The sequence below is a fragment of the Phalacrocorax aristotelis genome, chromosome 13, assembly GCF_949628215.1.
Source record: "Phalacrocorax aristotelis chromosome 13, bGulAri2.1, whole genome shotgun sequence".
NCBI lineage: Eukaryota > Metazoa > Chordata > Aves > Suliformes > Phalacrocoracidae > Phalacrocorax > Phalacrocorax aristotelis.
In genome coordinates this window covers 12,867,432-12,888,132 of record NC_134288.1, presented here as the reverse complement: position 1 = coordinate 12,888,132, position 20,701 = coordinate 12,867,432, and the positions used below count along the sequence as shown (strand labels likewise).

The 20,701-nt window shown below is 37.2% G+C and overlaps 1 protein-coding gene across 2 annotated transcripts in view; it reads right to left on the bottom strand.

Annotated features, from left to right (window-relative positions):
* Positions 1–20,701, bottom strand: part of TAF4 (TATA-box binding protein associated factor 4) — a 39,423-nt gene that overhangs the window by 1,743 nt on the left and 16,979 nt on the right. The window contains exons 3-15 of one of the 2 annotated variants that reach the window (XM_075108604.1): positions 15,891–16,057; positions 15,274–15,393; positions 13,404–13,523; positions 12,512–12,634; positions 11,360–11,449; positions 10,009–10,260; positions 8,438–8,582; positions 7,960–8,074; positions 7,163–7,332; positions 6,435–6,565; positions 5,685–5,810; positions 3,872–3,928; positions 3,671–3,790 (exon numbers count right to left, since the gene is read on the bottom strand). In XM_075108604.1, the coding sequence (XP_074964705.1) occupies positions 3,671–3,790; positions 3,872–3,928; positions 5,685–5,810; positions 6,435–6,565; positions 7,163–7,332; positions 7,960–8,074; positions 8,438–8,582; positions 10,009–10,260; positions 11,360–11,449; positions 12,512–12,634; positions 13,404–13,523; positions 15,274–15,393; positions 15,891–16,057 (1,736 nt within the window). Of the gene's footprint in view, positions 1–3,670; positions 3,791–3,871; positions 3,929–5,684; positions 5,811–6,434; positions 6,566–7,159; positions 7,333–7,959; positions 8,075–8,437; positions 8,583–10,008; positions 10,261–11,359; positions 11,450–12,511; positions 12,635–13,403; positions 13,524–15,273; positions 15,394–15,890; positions 16,058–20,701 lie in introns of those variants that run through there. The other variant, XR_012662975.1, reaches the window with a different exon arrangement.

Genomic DNA, 20,701 nt, shown 5'->3' with positions numbered 1-20,701 from the left:
AAAAACAGCCCCAAAGCACTGCTCCTTAGGAAGGTGCTAATGACAAGCAATCCCAACAACTACAACAAACAGAAGAGACAGTGTTCTTCACAGTATCGGCATACAGATCCCAAGGGCAGCCCCAGAATTCCTGAAGAATTGAGGAGCAGTCCTATCTCCCTGCACTGTGAGGTCTTGGATAATGTCCTAGATCCCCCCTGATCTCCATGGTAGGGTGCCATGAGCTCTCCTTTTGGTGACAACAGCTGCCACCAAGCTCAGGTTTACATTAAGAAGTAGCTACCCTAGACACAGTCAGACAATCTCTAATGATCTCTGAATTCTCCATCATTCAGCAACACTTATCCCTCTGGTACACACTAGTAGTTTTCCACAGAAACTAGCAAGATAAACAAGTAGTATAATATATTTGTCAATTCAGAAAAAAAACAGGTAAAAAAATAATTCTATATCTTTAGATACACCCACATCCTTTGGCTGTTTAGAAGTACAATGCCTGGTGAGTGAGTTATAGAGTGAGTCTGCTGGGACTAACTCCAACGCATTTTTCACTTGCAGAAAACACAGTTCTGATAGGACACATCCAATTAATGCAACTCTTCCATGACTATTATGTTTTCCTTTATACAAGCAAGGAAATCCTGGAGTGCTTTAAAGTCAGAATTGGCAGGAACGCTATCCCGTAACAAGGTGCCTCTTCCAGTGAAGACTGGGATTTGATCACATCCTGTGCACACGCACCAGAAACACTTTTTCAGTAGTGGCAGGAGGGGTGCCGTCCAGCTCGAGGCTGGCAGAAGGGCACGGTCCACCAAGGGCAGCCTGAAGAGCAGCGTGGCTCGAACAGCAGCGACCAAAAGCACTCTGGAGCAGAGTGGCAGCAGTAAGGTACAGTCACCAGCAGATGGCACGCAGAGGCCGACAAGCCGACTTTCACCTTGAATTTTAAAGTCGGGAATCTTTTTTGGCAGCTGCCTGTTGCCAATACCTCGCTCTGTGTATTTATGTAAGTAATTAAGGTGTTCTGAGTGATAGGGAACAGGTTATATTTCTGTGGCTTATCTATGGATTCTTTTTCCCCCCTCCAATTTCATTTGCTAGAATAATGTCTTCTTTTCTTTTTTAATGGAACTTCAATATTTACTGACATCAGAAGGTCCAAACACACTCCACTAATGAATAGATTTATTTGCTCAAGAGTTTGGAGAATTTTAAAGACTGTTTTAAATAGGAAAACCCCAGACTTGAGAAAAGCCAAAATTTAGAGTAGTGCAAAAGCCATGTGAATAAGATGCTGAGGCTCACACTAGTACAGTCCTCCCTCCGTGTAAAAGTAGTATATTTATTTCTCAATGTGCATTATTAAGAAACCAATCAAAACTTGCGCTGAAATTACCATCTCTGGGTTAGTAACACTGTGTGCAGTGCAGGTGTTCTTGCTTCACCACACTGCTAACAGTGAAGTCAGACTTTTGTTACTCAAGTAAGTTACCTGTTGAACCAGCAAGCGTCAAATCACTGAACTCCTATAGCTAGAACAGTTTAAAGGCTGGATTTTCAAAGGGGTTTTTAAGGCACTTGCACAACTTCATTGCCTAATTTCTATCAGCTTCAATGGAAATGAGAAGATGAAGGAGTGCATCGGGTGGTAACTAAATTTTGTCAAACACATACATATGACCACTAACAAGACAACAGAAAGAATGGTTAGAAGTGGTTTTGATTTTTGTGGGTTTTTTTTTTTTTAATATTCTTTAGCAGGAGCAACCCTCATTTTATTATGTAGACTATAATGCTTAAATGCAAAGGTAAAATTTCAGGAGTCTTTAAAGATGCAGAACTATGCTACCCCTCCAGGCACGGAATAAGTTAAGAAGCATTTTGGTAACTTTCAATAAAACCACGTGGACATAAAACTAAAACTGACAGCAACCTGTTTTGTTAAATTCTGAAACAAACCAGTACAATTACTATTTAGAAGTGATTTTACATGTTATTAAGATTCAGCTTTCCTAGACATCAAAAGCTTACATTTACAAATCTGTGTCTAAATAATGACAAACCTTATTTTCCACACTTCTTGTAATATGCCTTAACTACAAACTGCATACAAATGGTGACAAGTGGAGCTCAATTTAAAAATGTCAAGTGACAAGGCAGCAAAAGCACAGCTGTGAGTCTATCAGATCAAAAGCAGCTGGTTCTTAATTAAACAGACAAAAAGATTAGATTTCCAGGGAACCTGGAGTTAATTGGTTAACCAGTAAGTGATTAATCTAGGATAACTAAATTAGTCAGATTTCGATGAAATACAAACAAGTGTTCACAGTATATGTAAAATATATTCCATAATCTAAGTGACATTAACAGACTATTAATGTTGCACAGTTGAGCATGCATAAGTAAGCAATGCCAACATTAACGCTGCATGAGATACTTCCTCATATTCCTCAGAGACGACTTCATTTATATACACATCTATCTTTGTAAAAGTGCCACATTCTGCAATTATTATAATTTTAAACCACAATTATAAACCTTAATACAGTAATTTGTTAACTTATGTAGAAATAAGTCTCATCAGGAACAGGCATTTTAGTAAATTTCAAAACCCAAAATTACTTTAAAAGATGCTCAAGAGGCTTAGTTTTTTAATAAATAAAAATAACATTTACTAGTATTCAGATTGTTCTCTAACATTTTACATCAAGCACATGTAAATTATTGCTTCTAGCAATTCAGTATAAAACAAGGTGAATTCTTTTGAAATGAGGCTTTTCTACAGTATAAATGCTTTAGCACTAAAAATTTGCAATGCTCAGGGAGCAATAAACAGAACTATTAAACTATTACTATCCTGTCACTTGCTATCAGACACAAAACTCTGCAGGGAAAATCTTCAAATTATGAAGACAGCTTTTGGCCCTGTAAATGACAAGTTTCAAGAAGATTTTTGTTCTTTTTAAACACTAGAGAAATCCCACACTGAATCTCTTCCATGCAATTTTATACCATTTCATGTTTATTAACTTGTTTAGAAATAGAGCAGAGTCTACCAGTCTACCCGAATTTAAATTAACATTAAACGAAACAGACACTGAGCATACTGATACTTAGTCGGCCAAGAAATTTTTAAAAGGCCAGATTAAATAGCAGAATATACAAAGGACATGCAAGAACATCGTAATCAGATAGACTTGGTCAAACTGATCTGCTCTAGAGATACTAAAACTAAGGCCAATCAATAACTGAAGAAATTAGGCAAGTTCCTATAGCCTGAAGCTCCTGCTGTTAAATTTAGCAGTGATTCAAATCTACCACCACACCCACCTCAGCGGCATTAATCTGCACTCTTATTTAGTTAGATTGGCTACAACCACAATAATCTTTTCCCAAAACTATGGAGGTCCAAAAAGCAGATACTTGAGAGAACAACGATGGCTTCTCTAACATTCCTCCAGTTCCACGAATCAAGGAATGGTAACTCGAATTTTTTTGCCTATGTCACTACACAGATGCTAAAAATTGATGTTGGCCTTGGAGCAAGCAAATCTGATCACAAAATACACTTCTGCTACTCAGAAAGCTTCCACAAACTAAGGAAAATCTCTGAACAGAGAGGTTTTTACAGGGACTGATGCAGCAATACTGAGGATTAGTTATACTGTACCTCTGTCCCTGATCCCGATCCCGGTGAATCTACTTTCCTTTTCTTTCTGGGTCCAATAGCAGCTAACGCAGTCAAGTTGGCATCCCTCTGTCTCATCTGTGCTAGCTCTTGTTGCTGCATCTGCATTTGCCAGAACAAGTTAAGTTAATTATTTTTCTTTCAATTTCCAAAACAAAATTTCATGTTAAGGTGAACACTTACCTCCTTGGCCTTCTGTTTCAACCTAAGCTGTTCTGGATCTTCTTGTCGAGATCGAGACTGTGTTGATAAATGATGAACATGGAATGGTCGGAGAAAAAGAGAAATTAATTCAGTTACAAAAGCAATTGAAGCCTTTAAGTTTAACGTAGCATATGAAAGTTTTCCTTAAACTTCAGCAGGAAGTAGAGAATAACTACCACTCCTAGAGAGGGCAAAAGGGGGAAAATAATTTTTAGAAATTAAAAGCAAGTTTCCATTTCTTAGTTTCAGGTATCTATTTTTGAAAAAGCATCCCCTTTTTTCAGCTTTGTTAAAAATAGCAAAGCAGTAGCTTAAGCATTTATGCCTTAGACAAAGCCATTTTAAGACACAAACTACACAGATCTGTGAACTGAAATATACACACTTTACAGGTGAAAAAAGGAACCAGACCTGTACTTTTTGGAAAAACTCCTCCCCTTGCTGTGTAACTCCGCACTAAGAACATACCTTTCTGCTGCACCCACACATACAAGTCAGCCTCGTGTTTGAATGAACTGCAGCTAACTGACCAACAGACCATTTACGTTAGCAATTGCCCGCTTCACTTATGTACAAGTAATTGTAGGTGCCTATCATACTTTTAGAAATAACAGAAAGTATAATTCCAGCAAATTTTATTGTCTAATACTATTATTAACACAAATTTGCCAATTTGGGGGTTTTGGTTGGGGTTTTTTGGGGGGTGGTTATTTTTTATTACATCTATCATTTCTTTTAGGCTCTTATTTCTTCCAAGAACTCAAACAGAAAACAGGAAGAACTTCAAGACAGTCTTTCATTCACATCTCACATGAGGCAAGACTAACTATATTCAAACAAACCCTGACTGTTGTTACTCCCATATATTCTTTAGACCTACGACAAAAGAAATTATTTTAATTCAATGCTCAAGTATCCTTAAAACTTTAAGCTTTTCCTAATGATTAACCTCTGTCTTCCCTGCTGCACTTTAGGCACAGCAAACACAGGGAATTATATGAATATGCAAACACAGTCATCAAGACTCATGTCTCACCCCACTCTTTTCTGAAGTAAATGGATCTACTCTCTAACCTTGCTTCATGGGTCACATTATCTAGACCTTTAAAATGCTTTCCTTCTGAAGCCTACTTGGTGTAGGGCCCAAAAACTGGATAAAGTATTCCAGCTTCGGTCTAACAGGAACCAACTGAAACTGAGGTGTTAGTTCACAACTTACGTGTGAACATTGCATAAAAAAAAAATAATTGATTTTGACGTTATCAACTCATACTAGATCACAAACCCAACAGAAACCTTAGGTTGTTCTGTCAGTTATTTCTAGAGCACTCCTGCCTAGCTAGTCATAGTTATCCTGTAGTCAGGTCACTGAGTAAAACCACAGTCTAATGCTTACATCAACTGCTTCCTCTTTATTGTATTTCTCCAACTTGTAAAAATCTTTCTGAATTCAATTTCTAGTCTCCAAAATACCTGCAACCTCTCTATTTCATTTAAGAATACCATCATCAAGCTATAAAATTAATCTTTTTCACAATGGGACGTGCAAAAACTAGGTTTTAAGACCTACTTTAATTTGGGAAAACACAACGAGACTGGCAAAGGAGCTGTCTCACACGCTTCACCATGAAAAGCGGAACAGAGCTCTAGCTAAAGAACACATTCATCAAGCTCCATCTTTGAAGATTAGAGTCTTCCCCTTCATTGCAAGTGTTTTAGAATGTAAAAAAACTCTGCAGTTTTGACGTCAAAAATGACACTTTGCAAACACGTGTGAAATCCAAGCACTTGCCTTTGCTGCACGCATTAAAATTTCCCTTTCTTGTTCATCTTTACGCTGCTTTTCTATTTGATCAAGTTGTTCAAAGAACTTGAGCTGTGCCCGAACATCACTTGCTTGTTCGTATCTTTCATCATCCTGAAAACACAGCAAATATGTTTCTCATTACATTTCTTAAAAACAAAGCTGTTAGCTTGTACTGTACAAGAACATATACATTTAAAGCTCAAATGTTCACTTTGTCCTTTTCAAGCAAATAGCAAGTGCATATTTACACCAGTCAAACCAGCTAGAATTCTTAAAAGAATTTTGTTCTATTTCATGAATCATAGGATTTTGACTTCTAAACTATTAGCCTCACAACTTTAACCTCACAGACATATTTCAGAGCTGTGCATTTTTTAAACGCTGTTTAGACATTTGCACCTATTAAGAACACATATCTGTCGGACACCAGTCTCATGAGTATTCAAAAGCAGCGCTTTTATCTGCCTATCTGATTGTACCATCACTCAGAGTCTAAACATTTGACATAATAAGAGGGAGGGCACAGTTTCTCTGCATTTGTTTTAAAAACATTTTATATTCGCAAGCTTAAGGGTTCTAGTTACCCATGTGTATTAAAACCTTAATACAAGATGAATCGGTCAAAGTGAACACCCAACCTAACTTCACAGAATGAAGAACACCTGAGCTCACACATGACAGCCTCCTGAACTTGTGCGATTTTGCCATTTTATTTGTGCAATTAAATACAGCTACCTTGTACGAAATATTCTTTTGTTGAGCAGTCTCCGATAATTTTTCCACGAGGTTTTGTAGTCTTTGTTGTGTAGCATGTGATACGTAGCTAACTACATCAGGATGGATTTCTGTTATTCCATGTTTTTTACCTATGATCAGGACAGAAGTCAGTTGTAAAAAAATGATTTTTGCAATACAGCTAAATGTGCGACTAATCTCAGTCATGGAAATTTAGATGATGTTTGCAAAATAAGGCTTTCAGGTATTTCTCAGACAAGAATTAAACAGGAAATGGCATACATAAAAATTTACATTAGCTTAACAAAATTCACAATCTATCAATAAATGCTGTATACCACAGTGTAACAAATAATTGCAGAATGCTTTTTGTTCTACCATCAATTCTAAAGTAGTAAGTAAATAATAGAAGTATTTCTGAATTTTTTTTTTAAATGTCATTATTTTTGTTACGCTTTATCAGTGTACACAGTCAGAATTTTAACCAGGTCCAGTAATTTTGATGTTAAATTGCCATCATTTTAGAAGGCAACTCTATAGGTTTGCTCTCCCTTAACACTATGCCACTTCCGTAAGCTGAATGATTGCCCACAAGGATCAGAATATACAAAAGGTAATGGCTCCAGCAACTTTAAACTGTTCAAATCAATTTCTATGGAAAAGGCCTTCAATTAAGCCCAAGACTAGTGACATTTGTTTATTAAAAAGTTCAAGAAAAAACAACGTACCTATTTCTAATATCCTTCTTTGTAAAGGTGCTGGGAAAAGGAAGGTTTCGTCTTTACAGGACCTTGTTAATGTGCCTACTAGCTCAGAGTTTGTTGCCAATATCCGAGCACTTTCTTCTGACAGGTTGACTCCAGCCATTGATGCAACATCATTAATATCATCGTCATCCCTTAAGAAAATAAAACTCATTATAATCATAATATTTATTGCTCATCTGCACACTGGTACAATACCTCAGCTGCATATAATGAATTCCACAGTAAACCTGAACACTTTATTTCATTTTTGCATTTTATTTGCCTTTACTATATAATAAAATAAAACTAACATAACTTGATTCCAAACAGCACTGAAAGTAATTTCGCAGTTTTGTACTTCCTGTTTTCTCAAGACCCTTCCTTACGTGATGTTTCAACACCAGACATGTCACTACCACAAAACAATAATAAATTGCACTCATCACTGTAAGGCAGGCTGTACATCTGAATAACCCGAGCAGAGTTAGGAGGAGTGAAGGAATGAATTCTATTTGCTTGTCCAGGCAGGAACTGTTTGTGAGGTTTGATATTTATCCTTAGTGCCAACTAAATACTAAAACCAGTCTGGCACAAGTATGTCCACAGCTGTTTGTTAAAGTCTTTATTAAAGCAGCAAACCTGCCCACAGAAAACACACCTCTAGTTCTTACGAGTTTACCCAGGCTGATTCAGCACCACTGGAGTACACAGAAAGGTTCCCACTGAGTTCAGCAGGCTGCGGAGGCAGCACGAACACAAATAAGCGTAAGGTTCCTCACCTAAAAGAGCCTCCCCCAGGTTCTTTCAGTTTGTTCTTCTGAGCAGCAGCTACTTGTGTCGAAACGGTGGCAATTGCCTTGTTTCCAGGTAATACTGCTGGTTTTACCACAGGTACTGCAAGAAGACAGACAAGATTTGTACTCATCAAATTTGTATGAGCTCAGATCTACAAGCCAGTCATGGATAGTAATGGCAATAGGTCTGGTGCAAAGACTTCACCTCAGTAGTTTATCAGCATTTCACCCCTCTAAAACAGGATCCTCCCACACAATTCCAGTACCCAAACAATTTCTCTGACTGCAAATGCTGCCCTGACATATGTGTATCCCTAGCCACTATGGCAGTATGCACTGAAGATTTTAGCAACAGTACAACAGCCATCATACAGCTACAGGGCACTTAAGAGCTGACATTCATAAACCAGACTGCAGTCAATGCTATCAAATATAGCATACACCAAGTATCTCGATCTCTTACCTGTCTGAAGTTGATTCAGTTGAATTTGAGGAGTAGCGAGCATAATACGACTATGTGGTTGCCGCAGTGCTACCATTGGTGCCTGTGTCAACGTTACCTGTGGAGGCCTTATCAATGCCCCTGCTTTTTGAGACTGTTGGATAACCTGCAAATAATAAGAAAAAAAGAACTGTAAACAATCTGAGAAATAACCCTAACAATCAACTTGTAAGTTGTGATCTTAATACATCTGTTCATTGATCTGGGATCAGCACATTTTAAGGTATTTAAAAGTTTCTTTAGATAAATTATACCTTACAGGAAAACTAATATCCCACTTTCTGTGATACAAAAAAGAAATCAGTAACCTATTTCTATTAAAAAACCAAACCAAACAAACAAAAACACCCCAAACTCCAAACATCTATAATCACAAAGGTCCAGTTACAAACTTTCTACATGTGATTCCTGTATTAGAGATACAGAGGCAAACTGGATCTGCCTGAACAAACTCTAGAACTAAAAATAAGAGAGACATGATAAAGATAACCCAGCTGGTTCTACATGTGCTGTTTCCATTCAGAACCAGCATAAGCTACAGCTGTGCAGCTTTGTACTATCAGATTGTCAGGCTGTAGCCATACTGCTTCTGAACGTGAACTCATAAATGCAGGGTTACATTGCAATGCTACAATCAGAACTATCCATGCAAACTCATCTTCTGGCCAGAAGTAGTTTTCAGAAACTTACTTTCAAACTTCTGTACAGAAATTTACTGACTGTTTTGCAAGCTCTGCTTCTATAACTCTGCAAGTCTCTCTTTTGCTACTGTTTTATGTATTTAAGGGCCAAATTATTTTCTTGTAAATACAGCACTAATTAGTCAATGGTTAGTTTTTATTCCTTCCTAAGTTCCTAACCTCTTTCTACAATACCTAACTTATAAAGACAGTAAGACCAATCTAATCACTAGCTTTTCTCTCAATCACTAGCTTATCTCTCAAGGTAAGTGAAAAATATTTGTGGTTTGACAAAAGAGATCTCTCCTTTTCATGTTATATAAAAATCTCTGGCCAGAGCAGGACGAATGCCGAACATTCTACAGGGAACATTGAAGTACTAAGTAGCAAAAAACCCCTACTAATTTTATAATGTGTATTAATAAATACACATTCTAGAAGAAGCTTACACTCAGACACTGCTTTGCTATGAGAAGAGTCAAAAGAGGTGCTGCACATTATACTGTTCTTATTTGGTTTACGTGCAGGCCTGAGAAAGTTATTCTTTCTCCTCTTTTGGTGTAATCTGTTGTTAGACTTCTGAAATGGGGAGTGAAAGATCCTCCAGAACACCACTCTCTCATAGATATGTGGTGATTTTTTCAATCTGCCAACATTTCATGCTAAAATAGGAAATAATACAGGACTTTAATCGACAATGGATTTTAAATTATACTTTTTTTTTCTTAGTAGCTAGTTTCTCTAAAGAGGTCAAAGACCTCTGAGCTAAACCACCAATTTAAGAAGAGAAGTCACTGCCTTATCAAAAAAACCCTGCGTGCAATAAGAGATGATACACTTCAGCTTACATACCAGTGGTGTAGACTGCCCTTGTTTACTAACACCAACTTGTGTAGGCTGAGTTAGACTGATTACAGGTTGTTGGAGAGTACTCGTTACAGTTGCAGTCGCCTTCCCTGCTGTGCGCTGAACTGAGGAGCTTAGAAGCACCGCCGCAGATGGAATCGTTGCTATCGTTGCTTGCGTTGTCGGCTGTTGCTGTTGACTTTGTTGAATGAAAGCTGCAGAGTCTGGTGTTAACTGTCTCAAGGCAGGTAAACTCCTCTGAAAAGAGGAAAGAGTTTATTTTAATCTTACATCACACAAGAAAACATTAATTGTCAAAAGCAACGCTTTTCATTTCAGTCCATTTTATCAGTCTGCGTGGACCTGAGAACACACAACAGCGGCACACACAAATACCATGCTACTTCACATTTAAAGCCGGACAGAGTGACAGTACCTTTAGCTGTGGAAGCTTGGGTATCATGGGCATCTATGTTACGCAAGCCTATCTCGAACCCCTGGTGTGTATTTAACAATCCAAGCCCATGCTGTCTTCCTCGATTGTGTTCCTACATGTATACCAAGCTGTAACATGTGATGGCTTAAAAGACATACTGGAACACCAGTGAAGATTTCAGAATAGCTCAGGGACCAGTGTTTTACTCGATTCTTAACTTAGTTGTTTTCTTACGGTAACAATTTTTGTCCTCATGAACAGCTCAAGATTGAACAAGCATTTAAGGACCCAGAAACGTCAAAGCACACTTGCAACTACATCCCTTAATCATACATTAGTCAAGCAGAGTTATACTCTTACCATCCAGTGATGATGTACTTTCTGATTTTCAGACGATAAACATTTCAGAATAAAGATTATTTTGAGACGTGTCCAATTACTATAAAATTTATGACAAAGGAAAATTATTCAGAAGTGACAAATCCCCTGTTTATCCATACAAACAGGTAGACAGTGCAGGCAAAAGAGTATGAGTTTGTCCAGAAGGTATTTTTCTGTATCATTTAATCCCTTGTTTTCTTTCCAAGACTAAAAAGAGGATAGTAAATCAATTCATAGGTTTGGTGCTATGGAAAAAAGACTACTTAAAAGTCAGAAAACTCTTCAGATTTCTCAAGAGCTACGATGTGATACTATGGTAGAAATTACATTATTGACTGCGCCAATGAACCATACTAACAAATTCTTGGAATCAAGAGGCAGAAATATTTTTTAATGGAGCAAAAGTCTAACAAGGCACCATTTAAAACTTCCATTTACACAATTTTGAAATTCCACCTATACCGGTAAAAGATGTGTTTGTGTTCACTGCTGCTGATACATAAGCACAGAAATATGTAACGACTCGGGGACATAAGTTACCTTCAGGAAAGGCACAAGGTAAGGTTGAGGTGAAGAATTAAGTTCTCTGTACAGCCTACTGGTAAAGTCTTCTGCTTCAATTTTTCCATCCTTCAAAACAGAAAATCCAAGTGAAAAAACTTGCAGAAATTAACTTTTACAGATATTCAACACCAAAAAAATTTAAGACTTAACAATTTATTGAAAATAAGTGGTTTTATCATCCCTCACTATTTTTAGTTATCAATAGCTTTATGGTAGTAACAAATTCTACTACAAATTTCAGCTAGTAAGACCTATATCTTTCCTTTTCTTCTTCCTGTCTTTCAGTCAATTTCAAGGAATATCTTTCAGTTGTTCTCACCATTACAGGAATGTCCTATCTATTGATCAAAGGGCCAGGTGGAACCTACAGGAATACTTCATGTGACCTGCAGTCAGCCACCTATCAACTGCTCAGAACAGCTGGGCAGCCCCATCTCTGGCATTCCATCAAAGCTGCTATAGTTCCTCCATTCCGAATACCTGAAGTTGTGACCATCATATGCTCAAAAGGCATGTGTCTCTCACAAAACTAAATGCATATCCCTCATGGGAAGACACATTTCGAATTTTGGTCTTGTGACAGCCTCTGGTTATCACGTGATAACATCTGGAATACACAGCTCTACCTTAACTTAAAGGTTGGTAACAACTAGGCTAAGCAATACTAGTACTCATTCTATAAACATTAAGTATGTCAAACTTTTACATTAGCTTCAGATAGTATTACTTACTTTTTTTTGTAAAAACTTGTGATTTCCTACGCTAAGCTACTGCACCAGCTGTATCATCTTCCTCAGGTACATAATTCATCTTATTATTCACTGTTTTATCAATAAAAATGTAGAATTTAAAGTCACCATTTACATTACTTGCACTTCAATTTAACTCATGTTCTCATGAGTTTGCAGTAATGAGCAGTAATGTCTCATTTACAAGCTTAAAGGAGAATTTATGTATCTATTTTAATTCAGAAGCAAAGCTTCAGTTTGATTTATCTTAGACTTTATAACCTCCCTCTCCAAAAAAAAAAAACCACACACCAAAAAAACCAACCAACCCACCCCTTCAGTTCTGAGCCTACATTTGCCCAGATACTGTTTCTTACAACTTTTAATGAACTTTTCTTACCAGCAGGTTCTGTACCAATTCTTTCACGTTAGCCGCAGTCTCTGAAGACTGTTTTCCAGATGATGCCAGTTTTATTAATGTGGACAGAAAGTTTTTGCATTTCTTCACATTTTCCATAGTTTCCTGTTACAGGAGGAGGAGGGGTAGAAGGGAAACAGTCAAGGAAGGGAAGATAAACTCTTTTTAATACATGATATGACCATATCCTCTGAGAAATAAAGCCGTTCTTTAGTTCATCACTACAGATTATTTACAGATTCGTGTCCCTCACTGCTTAAGACACAATCAGACTAAAATTATTATTTTACTTCATATATACCTATGTATTGTACTTTTTTGTTATCAAAATTTAATCAATTATTATTCTTATTGAGGCTAGGAAACACCAAGTATTTTAAGAATGTGTATGGGAAAATGTGCATTTTAGCAGGGCAACAAAAAGCAAAGCTCCTCCTTCCCAGTGCATAGTGTAGTGCATGGATTCTCCCTGTTGTGCAGTCCTGGAAACATGCATCCAGAATGAGTCAGTGCCAACTTCTTATCCCTCCTCATACTGATTCTACTCTGCAGCGCTGAACAATTCTCTTTTCTATAAGATCCAGCTAATATGTTTTTTTTAAAAAAAAAAGAAGTGCTTTACAAACTCTTACATAAATCAAAATTAATACTCTGACAGTTGTCAAAATTCAAGTGACCTCTGTTCACACTTTGGAAATTATATGGTTCTACTGAAAGTTTACTTTTTCAAGACTAATAGGTCACAGAACTCCTGCATCTTTACTGCTCTCCACTCTGATCTATGCTTATGTGTATATATATGCATGTATGTATATACGCACATGCATATATGTGAATGAACGAAAAAAGATTCTAAATGCGCTCAGTATCTTACTGTGGCAGCAGTGGAGGTTGCTGTCGTTCCTTGCACTGTTCTCTGAGGAGTTCCAGTTTGTACAGCTGTTGCTGTCCCCAACGTAGTAGTTTGTGCAGTACCACCCAGAACAATCTGAGGCTGCAGAGAATACAAACGTAAGATTATTTTACTTGGAACATACCAAAAGCCATTTTCCTGAACTGTCAAACAGAAGCTGAGCCACAGGACAGTAGAACATCTTTCACAGCTACTATAAAAAGAAGTCACTAATCTGCCATCTGTTGCAGTGGAAAGAGCGAGCCACCAGATGGCACAAAACACTACACATTAAAAACTGAAATCCTAGAAGTTGATTAAGAATTGCACAAATTTTGGTTACTGAATAAAACGGCAAAATAATACCATAAACATACCCTCAGACACTGTCGTTTCAAAACACAATTAAAACGAATGCTAAATTTCTGTGAATGCAATAGCTTTTTTTGCCTGTTCCCTTCAATGCCACTTTTCAAAGGGAGGAATTTCTAAAAAGGCATAAGGACACAAAAGCTCAGGTCTTATCTAGGTCTTTTTGATGAACAATGGGACAAAGCATTTTTCTAGTTTTGTAGACAAGTTGGTAATTCGAAGTAGGAATACCACCTTAAAAAAATCAACATCGTAAACAAGAACTTTACACGTATGCAGTTCATTCATGGACATCCAGCAGTCTAACTACTAATGACAACCCAATCAGAGAGACAGTAATTCTTACCAAGCTAAAGCTAGCTCTCAGAATTTTAACAAATCATTTGTAAACTTGCTCTTCATATAAAGAAAGATACACAAGAGGCTCCAGTGGTGTCAAAGCTAATTTCCACTGGTATTTCAGGAGACAGGAGACAAGGATTTAATTTGTCTCATTTTTTGAAATCAGAATAAATGAAGTCCATGGTATGCTCATTACAGCAAAAAATATGCAAATGGAATGATTTATTCTTTTTTATCCAGTGTATATATTTTTTTTGTCCAGCAGCGCAAATTAAGGAGACCCAGTTAGGTAAATTAACTCTCAGATCTGGAAAGATCACTGGCACAGGCAAAGGCTCTCTGAGGGAAAAAAGGTTAACTGGATGCATAGCAAAACCTGCATGTTTTAAATTAAAACTCTCTAATCCTGTCTACTCAAAGGATGAAGAAAGCACAATGAAACAGATTAGGCGACAGCAATCATATTGTATCACTCTTGCCTGGAATCATGTGGAGAATTTCACACTTTTGCGCTGTGTTTCAAACTCACACCACCATCCCTCAAAAAAAAAAGAACGAACCCTACAAGAAAGCCTATCATTAATACAGGCCAGGCTATTAGAAGAGAGTCCACATACTAAGACACCACTATTTATCCTTGAGTTACAGGATCTCCCTAAGTACGTAGGCCAACGCAGAGACTTGTATAAGAGGGAGAAGGCTCGTGGAAGAGAAGGCTACCAGTGCAGTCTTTGTAGTAATAGATTTTGCTGCAGAATTCAGAGGACTACAGATCCATCACAGGAATAACATCACAGCTCCAAATCCAAAGGGAACTGGTGTCACTTCCTCAAGACAGAAAGCATAAAGGTATTCTATTTTAGTCAGTTCTGTAATTATACAAACTATTAACAGGATACCTTTAAATATATATGCATATAGGTAGAATATGAAATAATAATAACACACATACTAAAAATTATACATATGTGTCCAAAATATCAAGTAATTTCAGATCTGCACACATTTTAGAAAGGATAAGCCAAAATATATTTCTTCCATGCACTTAGCAATTATATTTCTTGTACTTCTGGCAGTCTCAAGCAGGTTTTCAGCTAATTCTAACTGATATATCTCATGTACTTTTCTACAAACTCACTTGCACAACAGGAGGACGCTGTAGCGTTGTTGTGGGTTGCACTGTTGTTTGAGCCTGAGACACTTGCTTGATAATAGTAGTTGGTGTCACCTGTCGTGCAATAATGGGCGTTCCTGGAGCCTGGGGAGGAGGAAAAAACAAACACATTAGATCCTATATTTAAATATAATCCACCTTGTCTAGGGTTTTGTCTCTGGATAGTTGCCATCGTTACAGCTACAGAAGAACACACCTGGACCACTATAAAACTATGAGAAGGATTTTTAGTCTTAATGCAACTGTGATGATCCCAGTATACATATTTTTTATATATATCCATATCCATGTTTTTTCTTTTAGTCTTATAAAGAATAATGATTCTTTGGGGAAAGAAGTTCTAGATGTTAACCATGTATGGTCTTGAATGGTCTTTATATCAAATAGGGTTAAACTTAATGCCATTCAGGTAGGTAAAAATATTTTTGATGAGTAACAGCCAAACTGTAACAGAATTAGGAACAAAACACAATACCTATGCCATGTTTTTTCACATCACTAACATCATACCTGTTCTTCTGGTGTAGTCTTCACAAGAAGAAAATCTTATGGTTTTTAACACTATAAATTACTGAACTAACCTGCACTGTTGATATCTGTACTGGAGGAGCACTGGTAGGTGTAGCAGGACGAGGAGTCATAGTATTCTGAGGCTGAGACTGGGCATGTGCCTGTGCTTGCATCTGCGCCAAGGCTTGTTGAGGGATCATCAGCAACTGCCCATTCTCACTACGCACAAGGACCATACCTGTTAAAAACGACATTGGTCAAGAAAACTTACACCCTTTTCAAATATGAAAAAACATTTTTTCATGTTTTTTAATCTAAGTTGGATACATATGGAATTAGTGTACTTCTGAAGGACTGCACAGCTAACAAAAGTCATTTAAAATAAAAGCAAAATACCCAGCTGCATTATCACATCTTGTATAAAATACCTTAATTACAGAGATACTCCTTCTCTATCAAAACACTCAGGATGGTGTGCATCAGAACACACAATGAGTTTCTTTTGCCCCAATCAAAAAATTCCATGTGACTAGAGGTTATAATTAGCAATCATATAAAAGTCCTACCTGCTCTTCACTAAGAAATGCGTTTCATAAAACACTGCAGAGAAAAATCTTGCCATTAGGCAAGATTCCTGTTAGTTTTTCTTTAATGGAAAAAAAAAAACGTATAATCAAACATAGGCTTCACCACCAACAGGAACACAATTGTCTAAGTTCTAAATTAATTTCCCATAACAAATTTAGTAATGAAAGCAGCTATAAAATTGTAATCTTTCTCATGTGCATCCGCAACAGACTGCATTGTGCCATGGTACACCCCAAAAGAAAAATAAAATGAAGAGGGAAATAAGGCAGTCATTCCCTGCTCAGTCACTCAGATCAATACACTTAACCCCACTGGGTAGCTGTAGGGAACCAGATTTTAACAGGCAGATTTTCAGATGATAGTCTCTCTTGAAGGCACAAACAGGACCTGGACCACATGAACTGTTTTGCAAGACCTCATTCATTCAGCACATCTCAGTCAGTCCACGAGAGCCTCGGGACCTCATCAGCTCTGAAAGAGACACCTAAGGAAACAAACTGGGCACTCAAAATTAGCCTTTCTGAGCCACAAACTACAGGAGGAAACTTCACCATGAAAAAAATCAAGAGGCACTACTGAAATCAGAAAGTTTTTCTTAAGTGTTGTTCAGTGAAAAAGAAGCCTATACACACTCCCTAACAAGATCTGGAGGTCTGGTCTATGCCTTCTCAGAGCATGACTACTTCAAAAGAATCAAGCTTTTATTTGCTTTTCTATTCAGATGAAGTGCTGACATGTTTATAGACAATGCCTTAAACAGTTTTCCTGGACTGTTCGAAAATTAGTGTTAAACCACAAAAATCCATATACTGATTTCTACAAAAATTAGTTCAAAAGAAAAACAGATTATGTTAGTTGATTTGCCCCCAATTTTTTCCTTACATTCTCTACATTTACTCTCTTTCAAAGAAGCAGAGTCACGTAGAGACATTAAACTAGTTTACATCAAAAAGGTGACTTTCCATTGTGACTTTTTTTAGAAGTGTTAAGGTGGGACTGCAATGTGCTATGGACAATATTTATATCTAGAAACAAATATTCTCAAACTGTTTTTCTGTAGGAAAGGAGGAAGGGGGAAAGCTTATTTATAGTCCTACAGCCTGTAGAAATAAATACTCTTAGTTTAGCTGTCAAGTCCACAAAAACCTTTTCCAAGCCATCCCAAAAAGAAAAGTATTTTCTCCCGTAACTTATGTAGGGAGAAAGCATTTTCATTAAAACAGAAAAGCCATACGCCACCACCACAGCTTACAAGAAATTAAAAAACCTCAACAGTGAATACAGAGTTTGACCCTGTCAGCTGCTCATGAGAACCATCACTACTTTCTCACCATCAGCCTCACACTACAGGGAGGGGACTACTGACAAAAAACAGAGAAATTCAATATTTTAAAGACTAGAGGGTGACCTGCTACTACATCAAGTGCATTCCTGCACAAACAGAACTTGGCATCCTCTTCCAATGTGCAAATGTAAAATCCTGGGAAATGAACTCATGTTGCCCGTTTTTGTCATCCCTCATCAGCTGAAGAAGCTAAACACTGAATCAGTGGAAATCTTCAATATTATTATAACTGAAAACATCAGTAGAGTGGAAGTCTGATTAGAGGAGCTATTTTCAAGTCAATGTCAAGTATTATGGCTTGTTGACTACCATTTAGTTTCTAGCAGTTGAAAAGGCCCAATGGAACTAGGTATGCTTGTGCTTTCAGAAGCCTTTAAATGTCACAGAATTATACTGACACCCTATAAGAAACTTCCTTAAAATTCACCATTTTGGAGGTCCCTAGGATATTCTAGGGCTAATGTATCATGCGAGTTCTTGAGAGTTACGTATTTTTCTTTCCAGAAGCAACATAAGAGACACTAACTCTAGTCTTGGGTTTGGGGAGAGGGGGTTGTTTGTTTTTAAACTCCTCTCTCAGTGCAAAAGTGACTGAAGTAATTTGAAAGTGCCAACCCAAAGCAGCTCACCTGCATGTGAGAACCTTTATAGCATCCGGCACTTGCACGGCACACAGCTCTATGCTACCTGTTCCAGTCTCCAGCTCAATACACGCATCAGGCTCAAGAACGGGTCTGCACCTCCTATCAGCGTCCTCCAGCAGCACAACCACCCCTCAGGACACCAGCAGTGGCAACTCATTGTTTTGTTCCCCAAAACATGAATTAGAGAAGAAGGAAGATAACCAAAAAAATGAAGGCTGACTACCCCTGAAGAGCAAGCACACCATCTGAACAATGAAATATTCTCCCTGAGCTACATGCAAAATTAGAACATGCCTACACATTAACATAGCACAACTGCTGAAACAGACAGTTGAAAAGCATATTAATGTGAGCTTTCGAAAACATATCAAGAAAGTTCAATTTCTGGCAGCAGACAGACAAAACAATCATTTGTAATTCAAACCCTGACTCTGAGCACTATCCTGCTAGATTTCTAACTAGGGGAAGTCTGAACCTTCCCTCAAGTACTGAAGTCATAATAAAAAAGTAATTTATACAAAGCTACATTCATATCTGTCCCTATTTAAATAGTTCTTTTATACTGCACTCATATGTGATACACAGTTATTTTCAATTTATACAGTTTCTAACATGTCTTTAACTTAGCATCTACCACCAATAGATAAATTGCTGCTCAGACTTAATGGGCTATATACAAACATAAAGGCAATTACAAACACCAGACCAGTCTTGCATAAACTTTAATCATGGTATGATAATAAAAGACATCTTACCTGCTTGAAATTATATCTTTTTAGTATATGGGTGATTTCAGAAAAGGTGTAAAAATGCAGATCATGAGGGCCTTTGATACTGAAGTTTCTGTGCAGAAATTCACCGGTAATACAGCGTGCGGGCAAGTAATTTTTGACTGAACGCTTAACACCTCTCCAGCCTTGTTGAGAATTTTTTAAAAAGGGAGATGGAGCTGCTTTCTCAGCTTCTCTTCCCCCAGCCCAACTACAGACTCTTTTCCAATCCAATTAGCTAAAAACCAAACTCACTAACCCAAAACTATACCCAAGCTAGCATTAAGTGGGTTTTCAGTGAAGTTCAGAAAGCTCAATGGAGCTACCTCGATTAAGAATTAAAAAGGAAGTCCCATTTATTTCCCGCTTCTAAACGAAGTCAATGTAGGACTATAATAGTCCCTTTCTCCATACATTAACTATCTCTCAGTTGATTCATTTATTGCAACGGAAAAAAGGAGGGGCCGACAGCCACGGGTAGGGAAAAAAAAACACAAACAAACATTTCTTTCTCTTATGTTCCAAACCTTATATTTTAAATATTTAAATACAGATGAGTATCATAACATCCACTCCAATGTCTAAGGCTGCAAGCACTGTATGAACCAGATCAGAAATGACTACCAGGTACTAGAAGACAGCTAGAATTGTACCAAGGTATCTCACTTCCCTAATTAAATTCAGCAGCATATTTAAAGTAAGGATTAAAAATATCTTTGTTTCAAGTTTACCATCCAGGTTTTTGTTCCACAAATGGATGAGTTGCTATTTGAGACCAAACAGCTAATAAAGATCATTGGAAACGTTCAATTAGAAAAAGATGACAATAAAACTTGGCCGTTTTAAATATTTCTCTGCCTCCTTTTTCCTAGAAAGTCTGATCATGTGTACTCTAAAATCATATTCACTGTTAAAAATGCAAACATTCAAGCATTCTTTCCAAGTCTCTCATTAAATAAAACTAATTAAAATTAAAATTAATTACCATTTTTGTTAGAAGTTGGAGGCTTAAGAGAATCCTGAAAGAAGCTCATATTTTAGTTTGAATTAAACAATTCATCACAGCTCCAAATGAAGGATTAACAAAATTGAGTTGGATTGCTCTTTATGCCAAGACGACTGTGCTCCGACAAGTACAATGGTCACCTCATCTGTTCCTGTAGAGCCCTCCCTGGATCTCTCCTGTTCTCCAGAGTGCTTGGATGGAAGAGTTCATTATTACGTGATGTTGCTGCATGATTCTACACTGTGTCAACTCTGCCTCTTGCTATTTGTGTTTCCATTTGCTAACAGCTTTTCCATTTACTAAGTGTGTGTTTTGGGTTTTGTTTTTGTTTTGTGTGTGGTTTGTTTAGTTTTGGTTTTGTTTTTTAAATAATAAAACTTGTAAAATCATGCACTTGAATAGAAAGTGAAGAGCTCTGGCCACATAACATATCACAAAAAAACACAAACCAGTTTTTTTTTTTCTAATGCCTTTCTTTTCCTTCTTTCTCTGAAAGATGACTCGGCTTAGCAAAGACTAAAGAAAAAAA